This window comes from Aulonocara stuartgranti (assembly GCF_965226115.1).
Source record: "Aulonocara stuartgranti genome assembly, chromosome: 1".
Classification (NCBI taxonomy): Eukaryota; Metazoa; Chordata; class Actinopteri; order Cichliformes; family Cichlidae; genus Aulonocara; species Aulonocara stuartgranti.
In genome coordinates this window covers 41,497,070-41,519,294 of record NC_138939.1, presented here as the reverse complement: position 1 = coordinate 41,519,294, position 22,225 = coordinate 41,497,070, and the positions used below count along the sequence as shown (strand labels likewise).

The following is a 22,225-nucleotide window of genomic DNA, read 5'->3' as shown; positions in this document are numbered from 1 at the left end:
AAAACTGACTGAGAAATCTGTCGGTTAGTTGTCCATCAGAGAATTTCTGTACAGTCTGCTTATGACCAAAGAAAAGGAAAAAGGAGATCCAGTGTTCTGCCAGTTCACTTGTGTGGACTTGAGATGTTTTCCTCCTTGATGTCAGAGGTCACTTGCTGCTAAAATTCAAGAAGATCAATCTTCTGAAAATACTGAATTGCCTTGTATTTAAACGTATAAGTATGGTAACAGATGAGAAGCAGAGTGTTCACTAACCCTGTTTCAAAGCAGACTCATAAATAATGCACCCAGGATCAGCTTGCTTTTCTCAGATTACAATACACCTGGTAGTAAGGCTCCAGCCTGTCTGGAACACAGAAAGCACTGCAGTGTCAAAAAGCATATGAATTTAATGAACAAAAAACGAATCTATCCAAGTGACAAACGGCTCCAACCAACAAACTAAACTTGTGTTTAGCTGCTAATCAAACCATGTCTGCATATCAGAATTCTCTCCGAACACTGCAGCAGGTTTTTCTTCTTCAGAAAAGGGTGTCTTTAGCACTAAAGGGATGGGCGCTCCCTTGGGGAAAAGGATAGGCAAGCGTTTCCCTCCTGCAGCAGGAAATGGGCGAAACCTTGCTCGAAATTATGACTACAGCGTTTTGTTGTGTGAAGGAAGTCGCTCCTGATAGCACAGGCCATAGGTTTCCTGTTGTGGACCAGCAGTTTTAGTTTCACCTAGAGTTCTCAAGATAGCTGCAAAATGCTGGGCTAAGAGAAAGCCTTTCAATCTACTACTACCCATGTAAAAGGCTAAAGTGCTACATTTGCAAGTAAAACAATTTTTTTGTTAAGTAGTCCTACTGTTAATTTAAACGTGACTAAATGAATTCATGCAGTCAGTTTCAGATTTAAATGGATATTGGTTTGTAATTGTAGGCCATGTGATTGTTTGAAAAAAATTAACTTAATCACAGAAAAATTAAGAAACAATTACAGCTACAGTGGTGTGAAAAAATCTTTGCCCCCTTCCTGATATAGTATTTCTTTCCTCTGTTTGATATACTTCATGTTTCAGATTGTTTTTAAAGCAGATTTAGATATTAGACAAAGATGACACAAGTAAACGCAAAATGCAGTTTCTAAATGAAGATTATTAAGGGTAAAAAAAATCTAAAGTTTAGACACGCCTTCTTGTTTAATGTTTTTATTTTATTTTCCCTACTTTCTACATTGTAGATAGTCAAAGGAGCTTGCAAAGAAAAGCGTCTGGACTTCTTTAAGTTGCTTGAAGACGTTTCACCTCTCATCCGAGAAGCTTCTTCAGTTCTAAGGTCAAATGGTGGAGAGTCCCAGATATAAACCTAGTGGGAGTTTCCCCCCACAGAGGGACAAAAGGACCCCTGATGATCCTCTAATCGCCTGAGCCAAGGTGTGAAACTGGGTGTGGGACCCAATCAGCCAGAGTTTCGGGTGAGCTCATTGTCCTACTCCCACTAGCAGTGCTTTGCCAGTGACAATGTTGGGGATTTATTCAAAATTGAAGGCAAACTGAACCAGCATGGCTACAGTGACATCCCATCCGCTTTGCGTTTAATTGGACAACCATTTATTTTTCAACAGGACAATGACCCCAAACACACCTCCAGGCTGTGTAAGGGCTATTTGACCAAGAGGGAGAGTGATGGAGTGCTGACCAGATGACCTGGTCTCTACAGTCACCTGAGCTAAACCCAATCAAGATGATTTGAGATGAGACGGGTCGCAGAGTGAAGGGAAAAAAGGCCAACAAGTGCTCAGAACCTCTGGGAACTCCTTCAAGATTGTAGGAAAACCATTTTAGGTGGCTACCTCTCTCATCGAGATAATAACAACAGAGTGGACAACAGTATTAAAAGCAAAGGCTGAAGAATCAAAAATAAAAAATCCTAAATTTTATTTATAAAGCACCTTTCAAGACACCCAAGGACACTGTACAATAGGATAAAACACACAATAGAACAATGACACAATGAAGCACAATAAAACAAAAGCACAAGATAAAATTAACAAACAGTGGGTTCGCAGTGAATATCCAGATTTGAACAGATGGGTTTTGAGTTGAGATTTAAACTGGGGGAGAGAACCAGTGTTTCTTGTATCTGGAGGTAGACACCCTGGGTTAGCTAAAAGGCTAAAAGCTCTGCTTCCCATGGCGGTGAGGCAGAAGGAAGGCACAGAAAGCTGGATAGAAGAAGAAGATCGAAGTGAGCGGGCAGAAAAGGTAGTGCTTAACAGGTCAGAAAGGTAAGGAGGAGCGAGGTTATGAAGGGCCTTGAAGGTGAGCAGAAGAAGTTTGTATATTATCGGGAACGTCACTGGCTCCCAGTGACGTTCCCGAAGAACAGGTGATGTGCTGGTAGGAGGGGTTCTGGTGATAATGCGAGCAGCAGAGTTCTGAACCAGTTGAAGCTTATGGAGGGATTTTTGGGGGAGACCATGCAGAAGAGAATTGCAGTAGTCAATACGGGAGGTAACAAGACTGTGTACAAGAATGGACGTAGACTGGGTGGAAAGAGAAGAACGTAATCTTTTAATGTTGCGTATATGGAAATACGCAGAACGGGTGAGACCAGGGCTGGACTGGGACAAAAAATCAGCCCGGGCATTTTGACTAGAGACCGGCCCACCAGGTATTATAGGAAAAACCATAAAGCCTTTGAATGAAAACAAACGCTGTTGTCACAGTGATGGACACTGTCTTGTTGGTATATATGTATCAGTGTAATAAACTTAAACGGCAATGACTTGTTCACAGAGGTAAATGCATGTTTGGACAAATTAGGGCTGAAATGGGACAATCTGGCAGGTGTAACAACAGATGGTTGTCCAAATCTGACTGGGAAAAATGTACCGGTAGGACTTTTAAAGAGAATGCAGGATAAAGTGGCAGAAATTAATCCTGTGCAGAAATTGACATTTTTGCATTGTATTATACATCAGGAAGTGTGAGATAGTGTTAAAGATAGACCACGTTGTTGATGTTGTAACTAAAACAGTTAACTTCATCAGAGCATTAAATCACAGACAATTTATTGCTCTTTTGGAGGAAAATGAGATGGAACATGGGGACATCAGCTACTACCAGATTCAGGATTTCTGTGTGAAGAAAGGACATGCCGTCCCAGAGCTTTCAGATGAAGATTGTGTAGCAGACCTCGGGTTTGCTGCGGATGTGACTGCACTAATGAACCAACTAAATGTCAAACTGCAGTGCAGGGGACTTTTTGTGCACGAGATGTACAGTGCAGTAAAGGCTTTCATGAGGAAGTTGCAGCTTATCTCAAGCCAAGTGAAGGACAACTTTCTGACCCACTTGCCAACACTAAAGGAGGCTCTTCCAAATGCCAATCACCTCCACAAGTACTCAGCCATGTTAGAAGCACTGCATGCAGAGTTTTCAAGGTGAATTCAAGATTTCAAAGCTCTTGAAAATGAAATGGACATGGTTTCTTCTCCCTTCACCTGCAGTGTGGATAATGCTTCAAGTGATGTTCAGATGGAACTCATTGGCCTGCAGTCTGACACACTTCTGGCAGAGCACTTCAGGTCAGTCTCACTGCTGGACTTTCATTCCTCCCTCAAAGAAGAGAACTTTCCACACCTGAGGAGTCATGCTCAGAGAATTCTAGTCCTCTTTGGATCGACCTCTGTATGTGAACAGACATTCTCGGTGATGAAGTTCAACAAATCCAAACACGGGTCCTCTGTCACTGAGGACCACCTCTCAGCAGTTCTTCGCATAGCCACCTCAGACATTCAGCCAGATTTCAATGCCCTTGTTCAAACCCAGAACAGGCTGGATTATTCTCACTAAAAAGGAGGAAAACATGACACAAGTCATTGCATTGTTGCATTTCTATAAACATCTTGTTTGTTGAGTTAAACATGTTAAAATAAAATGACATTGATTCGGTGGTTGTTTTTGTTTTATTTGGAATATGCACCACAATTTCACATAGCATAGCCCAATATAAATATTTACTTTATTTTATTTTTATTCTTCTGATTACCAGTACCACCTATTCGTAATATATAATTTAGTGAATTTTACAATTTAAGAAAGTTAAGCAGACTTGGGTTCAAGATGTCGTTGATGTGGCCCTCTGACACAACTTGGGTTTCTCATGTGGCCCCTTGTAAAAATTAATTGCCCACCCCTGGTCTAGGATGACACCAAGGCTCTTAACCTGAGGAGAAGGGAAAACTGAGGCGTTATCGATGGTGAGTGAGAAATGGTTTGCCTTCAAAAGGTTGGATTTGGTGCCAGTAAGGAGGATTTCAGTTTTATCCTCATTGAGCTTTAGAAAATTAGAGCTAAACCAGGATTTTAATTCAGATTCTGTAAGGGAAGAAGGTGGGAGAAGGAATCAAGTCTGCAGGAGAGATATAACTGGGCGTCATCATAAAAACAGTGAAAGTGAAGATCAGATTTGCAGAAAATGGTACTTAGAGGGAGGATGTATATTCTGAAGAGAAAAGGGCCTAAGACTGAACCTTGGGGTACACCAGAAGTGACCGGGAATAGACGAGAGCAGAACGATTTCAGGTGAATAAACTGGGAGCGGTCAAGGAGATATGATTGAAACCAGTCTAGGGGTGTGTCAGAGATGCAGAGAGAGGAAAGTCTGCTTAGAAGGACGGAGTGAGAAATGGTGTCGAAGGCTGAGCTCAGATCCAAAAGGACGAGAATGGTGAGAAGACCAGAGTCAGCTCTGATTAGAGGATCATTAGTGACTGTAAGTAAAGCAGTTTCTGTGCTGTGACATGAGCGAAAACCAGACTGAAACCTCTCATAGATGTTATTATTAACCAGGTGTGAATGAAGATTAACTGCAACTATTTTTTCGAGTATTTTAGAGATGAAGGGTAGATTGGAAATCGGACGGAGGTTGTTAAAGTTGTTAGGATCTAAAGAAGGTTTTTTCAGTATAGGAGTGACTGAAGCAGTCTTGAATAAGGAGGGAACGATACTGGTGGTGAGAGAAGAGTGAATGATAGCAGAGATGAGTGCGAGTAAGGAAGAGAGGCAGGATTTCACAAGCCCTGTAGGCATAGGGTCAAGATGACATGTGGCAGGCTTTGATTTACATATAAACTCAGAAATATCAGATAAATCAGGAAGATGAAACGTGGAAAAGGGCTCAAAATAGAGAAAAGGTTCTGGAGAGGAGGTAGACACAAGATTTGAACTGAGATTGCTGGTGGATGTTATGGATTTTTGTAGAGATGACACTATCTTCTGAGTTATTTCACACTTTTTGCTTCCTACAAATTTCCATATGTGTTCATTCATAGTGTTGATGCCTTCAGTGAGAATCTACAATGTAAATAGTCATGAAAATAAAGAAAAACGAGAAGCTGTGTCCAAACCTTTGACTGGTATAGTGTAGTGGTAATACTACTCGTCTTTGAAACTTGAAATCAGCATTACAGACAATCCCTACTGCGAACACGCCGAAACTAACCACCCAATCTACGCCACTACAGCAGTGATCACATAGATTCTTGGCTATAAGATGAACAGCCCCAAGTAGCAGTACACTCCATGGAGAAGGAGACTAGCGGGCAAGTTAGCTCTCCCTATCGGAGGCCCTGGAATCTGCCAAGCAAAGACTCACAGCCTTGGCCAGTGGCTTAAGGAGGCATAACAGGAGATTAAACCAGGTGTACTCCACTGAACCATCCAAGGTGTACTCTCAGTGGTAGGGGAGAATAACCCCACCAAGGTTGGAGATGACACAATACTGGAAGGATGAAACCCACAACAATTCAATTCAATTTCAATATTTTTATACAGCGCCAAATCACAACAACAGTTGCCTCAAGGTGCTTTATATTGTGAGGTAGACCCTACAATAATACATACAAAACAAAAACCAACAATCATTGACCCCCGATGAGCAAGGAATTTGGCAACAGTGGGAAGGAAAAACTCCTGTTTAACAGGAAGAAACCTCCGGCAGAACCAGGCTCAGGGAGGGGCGGGGCCATCTGCTGCAACCAGTTGGAGTGAAAGAAGGAAGACGGGACAAAAGGCAGGCTGTGGAAGAGAGACAGAGATTAATAACAACACAATGCTCAGTGGCAGTGGATGTAAGAGCAGACCACAGCAACCTCCCTGAACAGGACCCAGTAAGTGTCACAGCGACAGACAGCAAAGATGCTCTACAGTCTGAAGAGTTGGACAGCACCAGGCTACATCATGAGTCACACTTGCTGGCTGAAGAAGCTGACCACACTCCATGAGTCCTGATTCCCAAGGATACCACTAACAGGTTTTTTGCCTCTCTGGTGTTCTCTAAAAAATATATATTCTGATAAAGTTAATAAAGAAATACTTTTTAATCAAGCAGCAGTATCAAGCTTCAAGTCAGTTAGAGTCCTGGGATAATTATCTATCCAGTTAAGTAACAAAGGGGTTTGTTAATCAGTTTCAGCTGCTTTGGTGTTAAAGATATTATTACGTTTTTAAAAAGTAAAAAACAAAAAGAAACATCCTGTCTCAGAGTGACGCTGAAAAACTAGTTTGTCTTTTTATTAATTCTCGGCTGGATGACTGTAATTCATTATTATCAGGATTAGGGCTGCACGATATTAGGAAAACCTGCGATGTGCGATAACTGTGATCAATACTGCGATAACGATATGACTTGCGATAAAATAAATAGCAAAACAAACAAACAAAAAAGAATACATAATTTCCGTTTTACTGCAACAGTTTTATTTAAAGAAAGCTGCTGTATTAGCAGTGTAACAACAAACTGCACTTTAACATTGAAACATTGCCCCATAATAAAAAATTCTGAGGCTTGAATCCTGAAAGACATCCTTTCAGAATTCAAGCTTGCCGAACAACCATCCCTATAATTAGTTTTAAATAAACATAACTTAAATTATTCTGCAAATTATCTCAATGCAGCTGTTCATCATTTTACCTCTCACCAAGTAGTTATGATGCCAGTCAAAACTGGAGAGGAAACTTTACTGTAGTGCTGGTGTAGCTTTCAGCTTGGCTCAGTTCAAACCTGACGGTCCAGCGGCATGGTTCGTACATTTGTGGAATGGCGACATGGGAAAAGTCGTTTCATGAGGGGATGCGGTATCTCCGGTCCACTTTATGTATCAGACTGGTGAAGCCGTCTCTGCTAACTGTAGTTATAGGCATCATGTCTTTGTCAAAAATGTGTAATGGCCTCTGTTATTTCTTTGTAGCGCTTCGACGTTTTCTCATAAGTTGTTCCACTTGAAAAACTCTGATACAGAGACGGCTGTTGCTGCGGCGCTCTTTGTCTAACATTAGCAACATTAGCTAGCCCGGTCTTTCTGGAACTCTTCAAACAGTTCTCTGTGGTTGTGTTGAAGATGATGGTGGAGTCGTGTTTCCTCTGGTGGTTGCCGAGTGTTCGGCAAGTGTTGCAGAGCACCTGTGTTTGGAGAACGTCGTCTTTACCAAATCCAAAGTACCTCCAAATAAGCGAGGTGCTATTTATTTTAGCCACGAGTTCATAGTCAGTAGCGTTCTCGTCATGCGTCTCGCTCTCAGCCATTACAACTATGACTCGTTGCTGCAGCGTTGTTCGCTCCCCACCTGCGTAGGAGGCGGGCCTCTAATCCATTTGATTGGTTAATGCCGTGAAGGGCTCTATTCGACTGGTCTAATGTGTAAAGGGGGTTCTTTGATTGGCAAATTCTTTAAAGCACGTGTGTAAACATTTTAAGGTACTCCATTATCGCAGTTTACGCTGTCTTTTGCGATGGGCCCATCGCGCAGGCTGATATCGTGATGACAATATATTTTCGATTTATTGTGCAGGCCCAATCAGGATGTCCTATAAAACTCCCGCAAAAGCCTTCAGTTGGTCCACATTGCTGCAGCAAGGTTACTGACAGGGAGAGCATATTTTCCCACACCGACTTTTCTTCACTGATTCCCTATTGAATCCTTAGTTATACTGCAATAGGACTAGGCTAATTTGGGCTTCCCACAATTCACAATTATTTCTTTTTCACTCATACGTTTTTACTCACTATGTGGTTGCAATCTGCATTTAATCATTATTTAATATTAATCTCTGGCTCACTTCCAGTGTGTCTTTTGTCCTGTCTTCCTCCCCTCACCCAAAACAGCTGAGGCAGATAGCCGCCCCTCCCTGAGTCTAATTCTGCCGAAAGTTTCTTCCTTTTAAAATTGAGTTTTTAGTCCCACTGCCGCCAAAGTGCTTGTTCATTAGAGGTCTTCTGATTGTTGGGACTTTCTCTGTTGTCTCTGTATTATCGTAGGGTCTTTACCTTACAACATAAAGTGCCTTGAGGCAACTGTTGTTTTTATTTGGTGCTATAAATAAAATTGAATTGAACTGAATTTAATTAAAAGGTGAACTAGAGGGGCAATAATTAGACATTTTACAGGTGGAGGCCACTAATAATGCCACGTCAACCAAACCCCCAGACAGTTTTAATTTGTTTGGAATACTAAAAACAAAAAGTTTTATTTCTTGTTATCTATCATCCACCTAGCCCTTACTCAGAAATATTTTCTTAATTCTCAGACTTTTCTAAGGCACATCAACAAATCTACAGCAGAACTGCTGAAAAAGAAGAGGTGTTGAAATGTCCCAGTCAAAGTCAACCTCAACTTGATTGGTATACAATGGTAGAACCTGAACAAATACAATATTAAATGAACCAGACCAAAGTTGTAAAGAGTAATAACCCAAAAATCCTCTACAATGATTTGACAAACTGACAGTTATACAGAAAACAATCACTTGAAGTTATGGTTGGTACAAGTAGTTCCACAAGATATTGAATTATGGTGCAAACTTTGCATTTGAAAAAAAAAAACGTGTGCCCCTTCACATTATAGCAGGGTGCAAGATGCCAACAGGCAGGGCCATACATGGAAATATCAACTTCCTCGTTGTATACTACCAATTTTCTGTTCTACAGTTTATCTGAATTATTATGTGAAAACTGTTAAACAAAGAGTATACAGAAGGCTTACATGTAAATCAGATATGCATAAGCTCCACTGACAAGTTTGACAGCACTGTTTAGAAGTTTGCCACTGTCAGACAAATGTGCCATGATAGAGGCAATCAGGTTTGGAGCCATTAAATTCCAATAAACAATTGAAAACATTAAAACTACAACTGTTTTTTAATTACCATGAGTACTCAAAGTCACTGAAGTTTTTGGTAGTTCCAAGGTAATGTTTTCAACTATTTATTAACCTGTTTTTAAATAAACGTATGTTTTGTGTTATATTATGCAGTTTATCTTCACATAAGTGTGCAAGGACCTACATTTCCCTGCTTCAAAATATCAGCATCTAAGCTGGTTACTAAGTGAAAAGCTATCAGCATGCCTACCCAGGTCATGTTTTTGCTTTGCTGTACAAATGATTACAAATCAAATTACAGATGAACACGTTTTTGTGATTTTTTTTAACTAAAGTTTCATTTTTAGTGGAATTTTGAATTGAATCCCTGACTTTGGTTTCCACTGACCATTATTATGTCATTTTGTTATCAATGTACAGAAATTTGAATATTTAATTCATCGAGATGCCATAAGTATTAGAGCATATCCTTATTTCTTTGAGTGGGTTAGTTTTAGTCACTAAAGCCTTTTCATAATATTTTCTATGAATACCACAAATACCACATTACAGAAGCAGAAATGTCAGAGATAAAACTGATCAGCCTGATTGGAAACCATGAGAGAAAGAGCCCCGAGCACACATGGTGAATATACTCTGGCCTATGGATCACCTGAATCTGAAAACAAATTAAAAAAAGAGAGAAAACTGTAAAAGGAAGCACTGTGTCAAATAATTTAGGGGTGACTGTCTGGAATGAGTCCAATGCATCGCAGAGTTTGACAGATGAGTGAGTGAACATTTGTCATTGATGCTTTCAAAAAGCAGCAACAAACACACAAACTGTTCAATTCAGGCTAAATGAAACATTCATGAATGTTCATTACAGACACCAAAAGGCCTAAAATAGAACAGGTACTAATGAATTCATGAATGTTTGTTCATCAATAGAAAATATGTCTAATGTTTTTTAAGAAAGATGCTGAAATAGCATTAAAGTTAGTTTGCAGTCTCACACAGATAATATTACACAATTACTTAAGTCAGTTTATCTGTCTTTCACATATTAAACCTGCTTTCATTCATTAATGCAGTCAAAGGGTGAATGTTTCATCTTAGTGATTAAAAACGATCTACCTTGAGTGTAGCCATGGTCAGCTTTACCCTCGGGTAAGCAGCATGTCAGTCTCAAAGTACATACTAGCTTGCTCTTGCCTCCTGTTTCATCACTAATGGAGATCATAATGTACAGACTGAGAAGCTGCAGTCTACAGCTCTCACAGAGATAGCTTGCACAAAAAAGTAACCGAAAATGTTTGGGTTTTTTAGATTAAGTGAATAGCCGGATTTTCAAAAACATTTTAGCCACAACAGCATATAAGAAACATTTTTAATAGATGAAATAAATACTCCATTACATGCATGGTCAAAACACTTGAAAATAATATGGGGAAGTCTGGTAGATAGTGTAAACCCTAGGGCACACACTCACAGCAGCTTTAAAAAAATTCACACACACTGAAAAAAAAATAAAAGCATCTTGACACTCGGCTCACTCTTTCCAATCTCACAAAGCCCATATAATGGAGCAGGTCAGCCAACTATAGGTTCATACTGCGAGGCTACATCCATCATCGAGGCTGGTGTTTTCACTGCAACTGAAAACTGAGGTAAACTTTTCAGGTCTGAAAGCTGCTGTCTGTTGGTGAAAGCACATTGTCTGCTGAGCCCAGTTCATACCCAGAGTGGGTGAAGTGGTCCGTTTTGAGCATGGTTTAAGTTAAGTTACATCCAGCGCAACCTCAAAAACCCTGCAGTGGTTGTTTTAGTGCTTTTCTGCATTCTACACACAAATTTTAACCACAAGAACAGGCCCACACAGTGTTCTTCGGATGTTACTCTACACCTGATGAATAGGGATTAACCCAAAGTGAGTCTCTTTGGTACATGAAACAAGACACTGAACCTACATAGCCCCTTCCTAAACTAATTCACAGAATGGGAGTTGACTGGTGGCAGAGTCCTTGGAGAGGAGCGCTCTCTGAGTGCCTGAGTAAGCAGAGTGCAACCATCGGACACGGCGCACGCCGAGTTACGCAGACGCTCACGGTAGTCTGCCATTTTGGAGCTGCTCTCGGGATGCTGGGCAACATCCCTGAGGCCCTGAGTGAGAAGGACACAGGCAGAAACCACACTCATGGCCCCACCTAACACTGCCGTTTGCACCCCCTTTCCTTCGGCAGAGATGCTCGCAGCTCTTCCCAGGAACTGTGGCTCTGTAGCAAACCCAACAAGGGCGCCGACAGCCTGGACGAGAGCAGCACTGAAGAGGATGCATCGATTCCTGGTCAGCTCACTGGGCTGGGTTTTCACCTCCTTCACACACGCCAGGAAGGCCGTGCCACTTGTGCTCATGCTCTTGACGCTCAGCTTGAACTGCTCTTTTGCAAAGCGATCCCTGGACCTCTCGCTGGCCAGTGATGAGATGTCCGTTAGAGTCTTGAGGTTGGTGGAGATGTTCTGAGAGAGCTCGAGGAGGAGCTGTGGGGTGAGGTCTTGCAGGTGAGTGACTCGGAAAACGCTGCAGCTCTGTTCTACTTCATGTCGACAGCGGGTCACCTTGTAGCGATCCACCAGACCCGGAAGGCATTGTTGAGAGCCAGGCGTCTCCACAGATGCCAGGTAGGCAGCATGAGCTGAGCACTCAGTCAAAGACACCACAAGGTTAGTCATCTCCAGGAGGCGGTCCCCTACTTCCGTGAAGCGACCCATGTTGAGCTGGCTCTGGATGTCATGGGTGAGAATGGAGAGCTCTTTAGTGCGGGCAATGACCGTGTCACGGCACTGGTCGAAGGTGTCAGCCACAGCCACACCTTCAGATGTCATGACAGGCCTGGTCTCACTGGACAGCAGGAGGAGGTCAGCCACGAGCTGCATCTTGCCCTTACATGTGTCACAGATGAAGGAGAGCCGCTTCCTCTGCTGCAAACTGCCACCGGGTGTGCTGGTTGATCCCTCACTTGCTGATTTGCCAGAGCCACCACTAGCCATAATAATGAAGGGAGTCAGAGGAAGGGGGAGAGGGTCAAATGGCTCTTATATAAGGGTTCAGATATCTCGTTTTCTGCTGCTACAATGCATTTTACTGTTTAAGACACTTCTCAAATAAAACTAAACTTTTAAATAAGAACTGGCCAAACAGTCTTCCTTAAGTTCCTTCAGAGTTTAGGTTATTAATTGTAAATTACATGTTAAAACACAAGACACGTACGCTCAGTGTAAACATGCGGAAAGAGCAAAACTCAATTACTACATTTACCCCAAATAGTTAACGCATATGTGTCTGTATAAAAGCCTTAAGAATAGGAGTACATGTGAATATATTCTCAGCATTATCTGCCGTAGTTTGTTAGTAAAGCTATTACACAAAACACCCAAGAAAAAGCCCTACAACTTTAAAGTAATCAGTGTAACAAGATATACGCTCTTATTTGGAAATGTTAACTTAAATGCCCTGAACAACATAGTCACTATTCTAAGTATAGTCCCAGATTGTTGTGGAGAAAAGGAATTCACAGGCTTCTAAATTAAAAAATACAAACAAAACACACAAACAGCAGTGCCACCAAGGTGCCTTCTAAACGGGAAAGTACACACTGACAAGCCCCTTGTCATCAAGAACATTCCCAAAGTGAATCTCTGCTGATCAGCAAACGTCAAATTTCCTTCCTTGGTGCTTTTTTTTTTTCTTTCAAAGAAGACGTCACCTCAGCAATGAACGGGTGCCTTTTGACTTTTCTCTCTTTCTCGCTCTCTCTGTTTTTTAACTTCAGGATATCATTTTGTGGCCATTCGCGTCACAGCAAATAGCCAGAAAAAGCACCGAGATCTTGGCCGACTTGTTCCCACCGAGTGTGGCGTTCTCATGCTGGTTACAATCGGGGAACCACCCGGCAAGCTGTTCTGGTCAGTGGAAGGACTGGAGTTATCCTCCAACACCATCATTTCACGGGTCCTCCCGAGTAAAATTCACCGAAAATGCCACTGTCCAGGAAGAAGAAGCCTCTCAGTCCACTTTCAACCTCTTCTTTTTCAATCCGAGCGCTGGGTTATAAGATAGCGACTGCTCCGGTCCTCTCGACTCCATATGCATCGTCCGTCAGTCCGCCCTCCACGTCCTCCTCCGCGTCTTAACTCGGGACTCGAGAGTGTGTAGCCCCGCATATCCTCTGTGTGCGCTCACTTTTCATATCCATACCAGCCAGTGTTCTCTGAACATATAAATCACTTGTTTTGTAGGTCCACGACACCGAATCCAAACAGCGCAGCAACAAGAAGTGGCCGTTATTCCCAGCGACTGAAAGTAGAGCTGCGCGCTCCCACTACAGTACTATCAGGAAGCAAGGAGGGTGTGGTCGCTTCTGAACGGCTGCTGGACTGAGCAAACTTGTAGCAACGGAACAATACCGGCAGTCCTCCGCGGTTAAGTAATTTAGCACCGTTTATATTTACTAACCTAATGTAGTTTAACATTAACGGAGTCGCGAAAAAAGTTCGTAGTTATACAGTGACCACAGAGTTCCGCGACCTGTTTTACTCTCAGGACTGGCGACTGCTGCCCTGCCATAAGACACCCCTATAAAGTCAAGTGAGGCGCTAGCGCTAGCATAGCGAGCTTCCGAGACCGGAAGCCTTTTATTAAACAAATAAAAGCACAGCTTTTATGCAACAGCATGCAGCCATGACGGCGAGGCCATGGCGTTTGCACTTGTATGGGATAAATAGCTGATTATTTCCTTTAAAAAAAAAAGATGCTTCTTTTATTTTAGTTAAATTACATGTTTTAAGTTGGTTTCAATCAGTGAGTGATTTTAGTTATTTCAATTTATTTCAAGTTATTTTCAATTTTGTATTTAGCATCATTCATCCTAAACACTGAAACTCCTCTGTTGACGCATATTGCTGATTAGTAGAAAGAGGCATTTCACATCTGTTTAATCATAAAAGACAATTGAAAATAAAACATAGCCTCACCAAGGCACAGCAAACTGCACTGAACATATGACAAAAGGCTAATTTCATCATAATGACAAATGCAGACAAACTTTGCTGGGATAGAGAAGGCTCTAAACAAGACGTTTTGAGAAAAATGAACAACATAACTTTTTTAAAAATCAACGATTACAAGGAAACTTTACTGTAAAATTAAGACAGCCTCTGTTGAGGTGCATCGGCCTGTACCTCAACAGCTACAGGCCGATGTCAGAGCCACTGGCCTGTAGCTGTGGAGAGCATCCTCACACAGAACATGACATCGTGGTTTGGGAACAGCTGTGTGAAGGACCAAAAAGCTCTCCAGAGAGTGATCCGTACAGCAGAACGCTGCTGCAGGATTGCTCTCCCCCCGCTTCAGGACACCTACACCAGGAGATGCCGGACTAGAGCAGATACTGAAGGACCCGTCCCATCCTGGCAACAAACTGTTCCAACTTCTGCAATCTGGTAGAAGGTTCCGCATCTTCCGGGCAAGGACAGAGAGACTCAAGAGGAGCTTCTATCCCCAAGCCATCCGTGCTCTAAACACACACACCCGCCCTCTCACATCATCTATAATTGACTGAGTCAGGACTCTTCCAGACACTAAACCAAGGCACAATGTACATTTCAATTCCTTTAATTTTAAATATGTTTATATTGTCTATCCTGTAAAATAGTCAGATGTCTATTCATATTAATGTACAGAATTCACCTGCTTGCTGCTACTACTGCACATTCACCCAGTGTATATACTATATGTATGTATATATATATATATATATATTAGGGGTGCAACGATATTCGTATCGATATTGAACCGTTCGATACAGTGCTTTCGGTTCGGTACGCATATGTATCGAACAATACAACATTTGTAATTTATTTTATCAACTTTCCTTCTGACGATGCTGTCTGTGTTGAGCGCTCAGTGAATCTGCGTTCGACTACTCGGCCTAGGCTGCACTGTCGAGCGCAGATCCACTGAGCGCTCAACACAGACAGCATAGTCAGAAGGAAGAGCGCAGGGCAAGCTAGCGAGACAGAAGTTAAGCTCTACTTGCAACAGGCAAATTGAACCTCATTCAGATCTGGCGTTTGGAATTATTTTGGTTTTCATGTGACGTATGACCCTGAAGGTAAGCGAGTCATGGACTAAAGTAAAACAGTATGTTGGATGTGCCATGCAATGCTCAATTACATGGGTGGGAACTAGTGTGTTAGCGCAGTTAGCTCGTTAACGTGTTGGCCGTCTAGCCCCATGCACGGGGCGATCGGCGGTAGCTCGTTAACGGAGATTTGCCGTGTTGTGGCGTTAAGGTCATTTCAACGAGATTAACCTGAAAGCACTAGTGGGAACACAACGAATATGACTGCACATTTACGCCGACATCATCCTAGTGCAAAGACAAAAACAACAAGCATGCTACTAACTTTAGCCGAGTCATTTAGACAGCTGTTAGCACATGATTCTCCTTATGCTGCTGAGAATATAGCCCAGAAGAAGCGGATAGTATAGCTTTTATTTTGGAAAGAGACATTTCTATGTAATAAACTCTCTTTTCCAAAGATGAGTGATTCCTCAATCAGATACAGGGCTCGCAATATCGCTAGCCCGACGTCCTGGGGCTAGCGATTTTTCCAGTCGGGCTACCAAAATCTATCTCTGCCCTGCCCGTCGGGCTATTGTAGGAAAAATATATGTCAATGCTTTTGCATTCTTTCAGAAATGTAGCTGGGTAATTATGTCATTGGCATCGGTGAGCCACTGTCAATATGTGACATATTGAAGTCGCGTTTGAATTTGCGCTTGTTTTTTTGCTTTCACTTTGCAATCGTGCGAACTGTGTATAGAGAGCGACAGCACTGATCTGTGAGTGATGATAATTTGTGCACCAATTCCTCTGACATCGTCTTATTAATCGTTAGCTTACTATGCAAACATGACAAGTGAAATCTCCCGCAGCTTACACATGTGAGAGGTTGATCGCGCAGAGAATCGCTGAGCTTATATGAGTGTGTGTGTAAAAGCAGCAGGATATATATTTTAGTTCTGCTGAGCCAAATAAGACAGGTCAGGGTGAAGAAGTGACAGCCAAAGAAAAGCTTACCACAAAACGGAGAAGTTATGACAAATCAGACTATAAGGCAAAAAGAAAGTGCAGCTTTATGGTTTCATGGACAAAATAATTTCTGTGGCTGCAATATGACGAGCTAAATAACCAGGGCTGCACATAAGTGGTCCGCAGGTGCGCATTCACTGTCAAAATAAAAAACACGCACAAGGGTTAGGGTTAAATTTAAAAACTGTACTTTTGAGTTAAAATATATATTTATAATTTTAATAAATGACAAATTAAAAAGGCATGAACATTTTTTTGTATCGAAAAAATATCGAACCGTGACACCAAAGTATCGAACCGAACCGAACCGTGAATTTTGTGTATCGTTGCACCCCTAATACATATATATATATATATATATATATATATATATATATATATATATATATATCTACATATATATATATATATATCTACATATATATATATATATATATATATATATATGTAGATATATAAAATGTTCTTCCTCTACCCCCCCCCAATTTTTTGCACATGTCGAGGAGCGTGTCAGGTTACATTTCACTGTGACATGCATGTGACAAATAAAGAACCTTGAACCTTGAGGTCCTTGGGGCGTGAAGTCGTTGGCACTGGTACAACACAGGAGGTTTTCCAGAGCTGTGGGACTCTCCCCAGCCTCAGACTCAGGTTGAAGAGGTGCTCCATCACCCCACACAGTTGGTCCGCGCAGGACCTGACGACCCTTGCGCTGATGCCATCTGGGCCCGCTGCCTTCTTGCCATTAATCCTCCTCAGTTCCCTCCTAACCTGGGTGGTTGTGAGGGACAGGCTGGAGCCTTGTGTTGAGTGTGTATTGGATGCTGTTGTCGGGGGTGGGGAGGAGTGAGCAGGGTGAATAGAGGAGGTGTAAAGTCTCTGAGGTGTCAGAGGTGGAGCAGCAGCAGTGGGGGTGGGTGAGTCTGCAGCCGGTGTTGGAGACTGTCTCATGGATGAATCAAATCTGTTGAAGAAATGATTCAGTTCATTTGCCCATCTCACATCCCTCCCAGGCAGAGAGTTCTGATGTTTGTGGCCAGAGATGGTTCTGAGGCCTCTCCAGACTTCACCAACGTTGTTTTGCTGAAGCTGGTTCTCCATCTTCTGCCTGTAGCTGTCCTTCCCATTCCTTATCAGTCCCCTCAGCTCTCTCTGCACCCTTTTCAACTCCTCTTTGTCTCTGGATTTGAAGGCCCTCCTCTTCTGCTTCAGGACAGCTTTAATTTCTGGGGTAATCCAAGGTTTGTTGTTGGAGAAACACCGCACAGTCCTAGTAGGTGCGGTGTTATCCACACAGAAATCAATAGAGTCAGTAATGCATGTAGTAAGGCTGTCGATGGCCTCTCCGTGGTCGTCACAGATCACCTCCCACACAGTCGACTCAAAACAATCCTTAAGAGCCTCCTCGCTCTCCTCCGACCATCTCTGCACTGTGTCGGTGGCTCCCTGCGCACTAATGTCCTGTCTGGCTGCTTTTGCAATCAGAATTTTGATCTGAATGCATTGTGGTGCCAAATACATTTTTCTTTTGCAAGAACAGCTATGTAGAATCTCTATAGGCTCCTCTTGTTCATGTGAATATTTTATCTGTTTATTTATTAATTTTTATTTGTGTTATTTCAGTTATTACAATATATGTGATATAGTATGACGATGTCTAAGGCAAGACAGGCAAGAGAGAAAAAGGAGGAGATGGGGGATAGACTAAAAGGATGGAGTACAAATAGAAATGCACAAAGTATTGCTAACTCCTGCACCTGTAAGTGACAAAAATCCAAAAACCATACAGCACCTGGAACACAAAACCTTGGATCACAAAAATGTAAAAATACATAAATCAACAATCTTCTTACCGTGTGTGCGTGTGAGAGAATAAGTGAGTGTATGTTTGTGTGAGAATGAATTCATAATAAAGGTGGGAAGCTGCAGCTCACACCGGTAACGGGTAACTGAGGGAGGAGGCCACACCAGTACATCTAGCCACGCACCCTGGGACCAACAAGCAGCCAAGGAGGGGCAAAAGAGTCCAACGTGGAGCGGTGACCATGTCCCAACGGGACCAAGGTCCAGCAAGCATCACACCCAGGCTTGCACACAAACAAGCCATTTGCTCACTTACTCACTCATTAGACACCCATTAGAGCACTTTGCCCTCGGACTGCGGCCTTACTTGTGGTTCCATGAATTTTATTTTTTAAATTTAATTTATTTTTTGCCTCTCCAGCACTGTAACAATCACAATTATTGTCTGATGGCCAAGAAAAATGCCAGACTGATTTATTTTTCCGAGTGGACCATTATGGCTTTGCCATACTGGAAGTGAGGACACACAAGGAACGCAGCTGACACGAATAACCATAACGAGGCAGGGGAAGCAAGACTGAACAGAATGAACATGAAAACACAAGAGCTTCACAATAAAACAGGAAGCATGATGCAGGAGTGGAGCAGAGGCTGACAAGAGGGAGCGAGGGAACACGAGGGAAAGAGCAGACATGACAGGCTGGGGAAACATGGATAAACCACAAGAAGGCAAAACAAGACAAAGTAAATGGCCTGTATTTGTATAGCGCTTTACTAGTCCCTAAGGACCCCAAAGCGCTTTACACAACCTGTCATACACACATTCACACACTGGGGATGGCAGCTACATTGTAGCACAGCATTGTTTTTCTTGTGACATTACCAATAGATTTGATGTGTCACATGACCCTCGTCCTATTGAGAAAACAAAAGTTGTATCCAAGATGGCCGACTTCTAAATGGCCACCATGGTCACCACCCATCTTGAGGAGTTTGCCCCCTCACATATACTAATGTGCCACAAACAGGACTTTAATATCACCAACCATTCCCATGTTATTACGCTGTATCCATATAAATGGTCCACCCTGTAGTTTGGAGCCCAAAGCAGGGTTCAGACGTCATCACCTAAAGACTGGATATCCCAACTGCTTTGACTGTTTTAATGCAGTACAGTTGTTTATTTTACTTTACTTTAATGTCGGTCATATGGGTGGTACTTTAAGAGCCATATATTTTATGTTGTTGTTTTTTGTTTATGTAGCTTTAACTGGTTAGTAAGGAATTTTCCAGATTTAGTACCACATACAACGTTGTCCTAACGCAACCTTTGCATCAGAAATTTTGTTCTCTGGTTAAATATTTCATTTAATTCTAGTTATCGTTTTCTCAGGTTGTTGATTACATGTTCTTGTGTGGCAGCATAGGCAGATTCCAATTATCTTTTGTTCTAGTTCTGATACTTTTTTTTTCACATTTTACATCCGTTCTCAAAGTGGTTAACAAAGTGTTAACCATTCTAGAGGGGATGGTGAACTAATATCATCTGAAGACTTTTGTGGTTTTAAAAGGGGATTTATGTGGTCTGAGCCCCATTCTGTTAATGCTGTGAGATAAATTCTTTTTGTGTGTGTGTGTTACGACTTTGAGCCCTTCTAATGTAAACCTATAGTTCATCATAGGCTCATCATCATCACATTCTTATGTAGCGCTTTCCTACTCTCCTGGAGTACTCAAAGCGCTCTATACAACACGCCGCATTTACCCCATACATACAAGCAATATTATCTATACGGTAAGTGCTTTTCTAACTATCATTCATATGCATTCATACTTCGATGGATGCATCGGAGAGCAAGTCGGGATTAGTATCTTGCCCAAGGATATTTGGCATGCAAACTGGGGGACCCAGCGATCGAATCACCAACCTTCCAATCAGCATCTGACCTGCTCTACCTCCTGATCTACAGCCACCCTGCAAATACATAACTTCATATATACCCAACCACTAATGGGTTTCATGATGAAGAGATTATCAGTGTTATTCGCCTCACCTCTAAGTAATCATAATGATGTTCGTGATCTGCATGTAAAAGACAATACTATTCCCTAAAAGAATTAAAAACTGCCCAGAAGCTGCCTTGGCAGAGGTTTGCACTCCCAATACTTATTGTTCCATTTACAGCCATCCTATCTCCTTATTTCTTGTGTGTTGTATGAGAGAAATGCAGACTTCCCTATTACAACAGGGTCACTACTTTCACTGGTCTACCTGGAGGAAAACATGTTTCCTTATAAAGAGAAAAGGGCAGCATGCAGATTGTATGGAGGCTGTTTATTCTGAATGATTCTGAATTACTAACATACACAATGTGATAAGAATAAAGTAGATTCATATTTCAGAATACACATGAAATACAAATCTATCTCCTAAATCTGACAGTATTTTTTGTGCAAACCTATTTTCTTGCATAGGATGAGAAAATTTCCATGCAAGTAGTGGTAATGTTACTCTATTTTCTAATTCTCAAAAACATACATCCAAGAATTAAGAATTGTGTAAACAGAAGACTTAAGTTCCTTTCTGCAACTGTCAACTATTTGTCACCAGAGAAATCCAGAGAACAAATTATATAATTAATAAAGTGGTCGGCTTCTGTAGCTGCAAGAAAAGCCCAGACCATCAACTTTCCCTTATCATATTTGGCAGCTGGTATGGAGTTTGCGCTGACATCCAGTGTTTGACCAAATCTATGATCTGACCTTGGAGTGAACTTCCCAGAATGTCCACTCCTGGGAAGATTGCGGCTTAGTGTTCACACATACCTAAAAATCCTCCCAATCAGCAAAGGGTCAAATCTTCTCTTACACACATCAAGTGCATTTGATTAGCAAGACCTTTGATTAACTGCTACTCAGTCTAGTCTAATGCCTATTCAAGGTACTTAAGTTTTTCAGAGAACTTTATGCAGTCCTGTGAAAAGTCTCTTTTGATATGACTATATAGTTTAAATGATGATAAAAATCCTTTATAAAAGCCATCCAAACCTACCTGACCGTATGTGAAAAAAAGTTATACCAAGCTGGTATAAAGTGAACCTCAATCTTTATAAGCTTATTGGTATGGCTCTCGACAACAGTCCTATGACTATGTCCACACATGCACAGGGATTCTTCAGAGTTTATTTTGAAAAACCTCAGTTCACATCGAAATGCAAAAACCAAACCCAAACACTGTCAAAAGCAGCTCACAAACATGGTGCAAATTGACCAAAACAAGTAAATGTGCACACTTTTGACATTGTGTGGCAAAATCTTAGTTTTCCCTGTCCACGTCTAAACACAGGATAGTGTTTTCGAACATCTTTACCCTGGCAGCTCCTTCTCCATCAATTGAAGCACCTCATTTTTAATCCAAAACTCCGTTTACATGTGGATATAAATGTTTGTATCTACATTTACCAAAATACCTGTGTGCATGTGGACATGGCCACAGTTTCTCACGCAGTCCCTTGAGAAAATTACAGTGGAACCCCGACTTACGAAATTAATTCGTTCCCGAGGGTCTTTCGTAAGTCGAAAGTTTTCCTAAGTCGAAGCACCCATCGCGCCTTTTGACTGAGGCGATGCTGAACGACAGGCTATAGGCTAATTGCTAACTAGAACAACAAAACGTCGTTCAAGTGGAACAGCGAAGCTCAAGTACAGAAGCCAAGGGGTTGTCACATGATTCGGAAGGAATTGTGGGCATTGTAGGCTCAGCCAATCAGAGCCAGCGGATTTCGTTACTCGGGCATTTTGCTGCAACACGGTCAAAAATGCTGCCGTTCAGTGCCTTTGTAACTTGACTTTTTCGTGAAACGGGGTATTCGTAAGTCGGGGTTCCACTGAAATTGTATAGAGGAACATTGGTGCTGCATATTAACCTACTAAGACCCAAACTCTTTCATGGCATGCATTTTCAATTTCTATTTTGCTATTTGGGCTGATTGGAACCTGATGAATGTAAAAACAAAGAATTACGTGATTTTAAAAAAAAAATTTTTTTTACCTGATTTTTGTTTCGGAGAAAAATGAGACTTGCTTTAAATTTGATAGAACAGTTACAGTATAATGTCCTCGTAAGTGGATGTCAGGCCCT

At 41.8% G+C, this 22,225-nt stretch overlaps 1 protein-coding gene across 1 annotated transcript; it reads right to left on the bottom strand.

The window, feature by feature from the left end:
• Positions 1–10,500: 10,500 nt before the first annotated feature.
• tlnrd1 (talin rod domain containing 1) lies at positions 10,501–14,058 on the bottom strand. Its single transcript, XM_082531126.1, has one exon. The coding sequence runs from the start codon at positions 12,173–12,175 to the stop codon at positions 11,111–11,113; it is 1,065 nt and encodes a 354-aa protein (XP_082387252.1). The 5' UTR covers positions 12,176–14,058; the 3' UTR covers positions 10,501–11,110.
• Positions 14,059–22,225: the final 8,167 nt, after the last annotated feature.

Excerpts from the sequence above, each read along its gene's own strand:
- tlnrd1 (XM_082531126.1), bottom strand. The coding sequence starts at position 12,175 with ATGGCTAGTGGTGGCTCTGGCAAATCAGCAAGTGAGGGATCAACCAGC.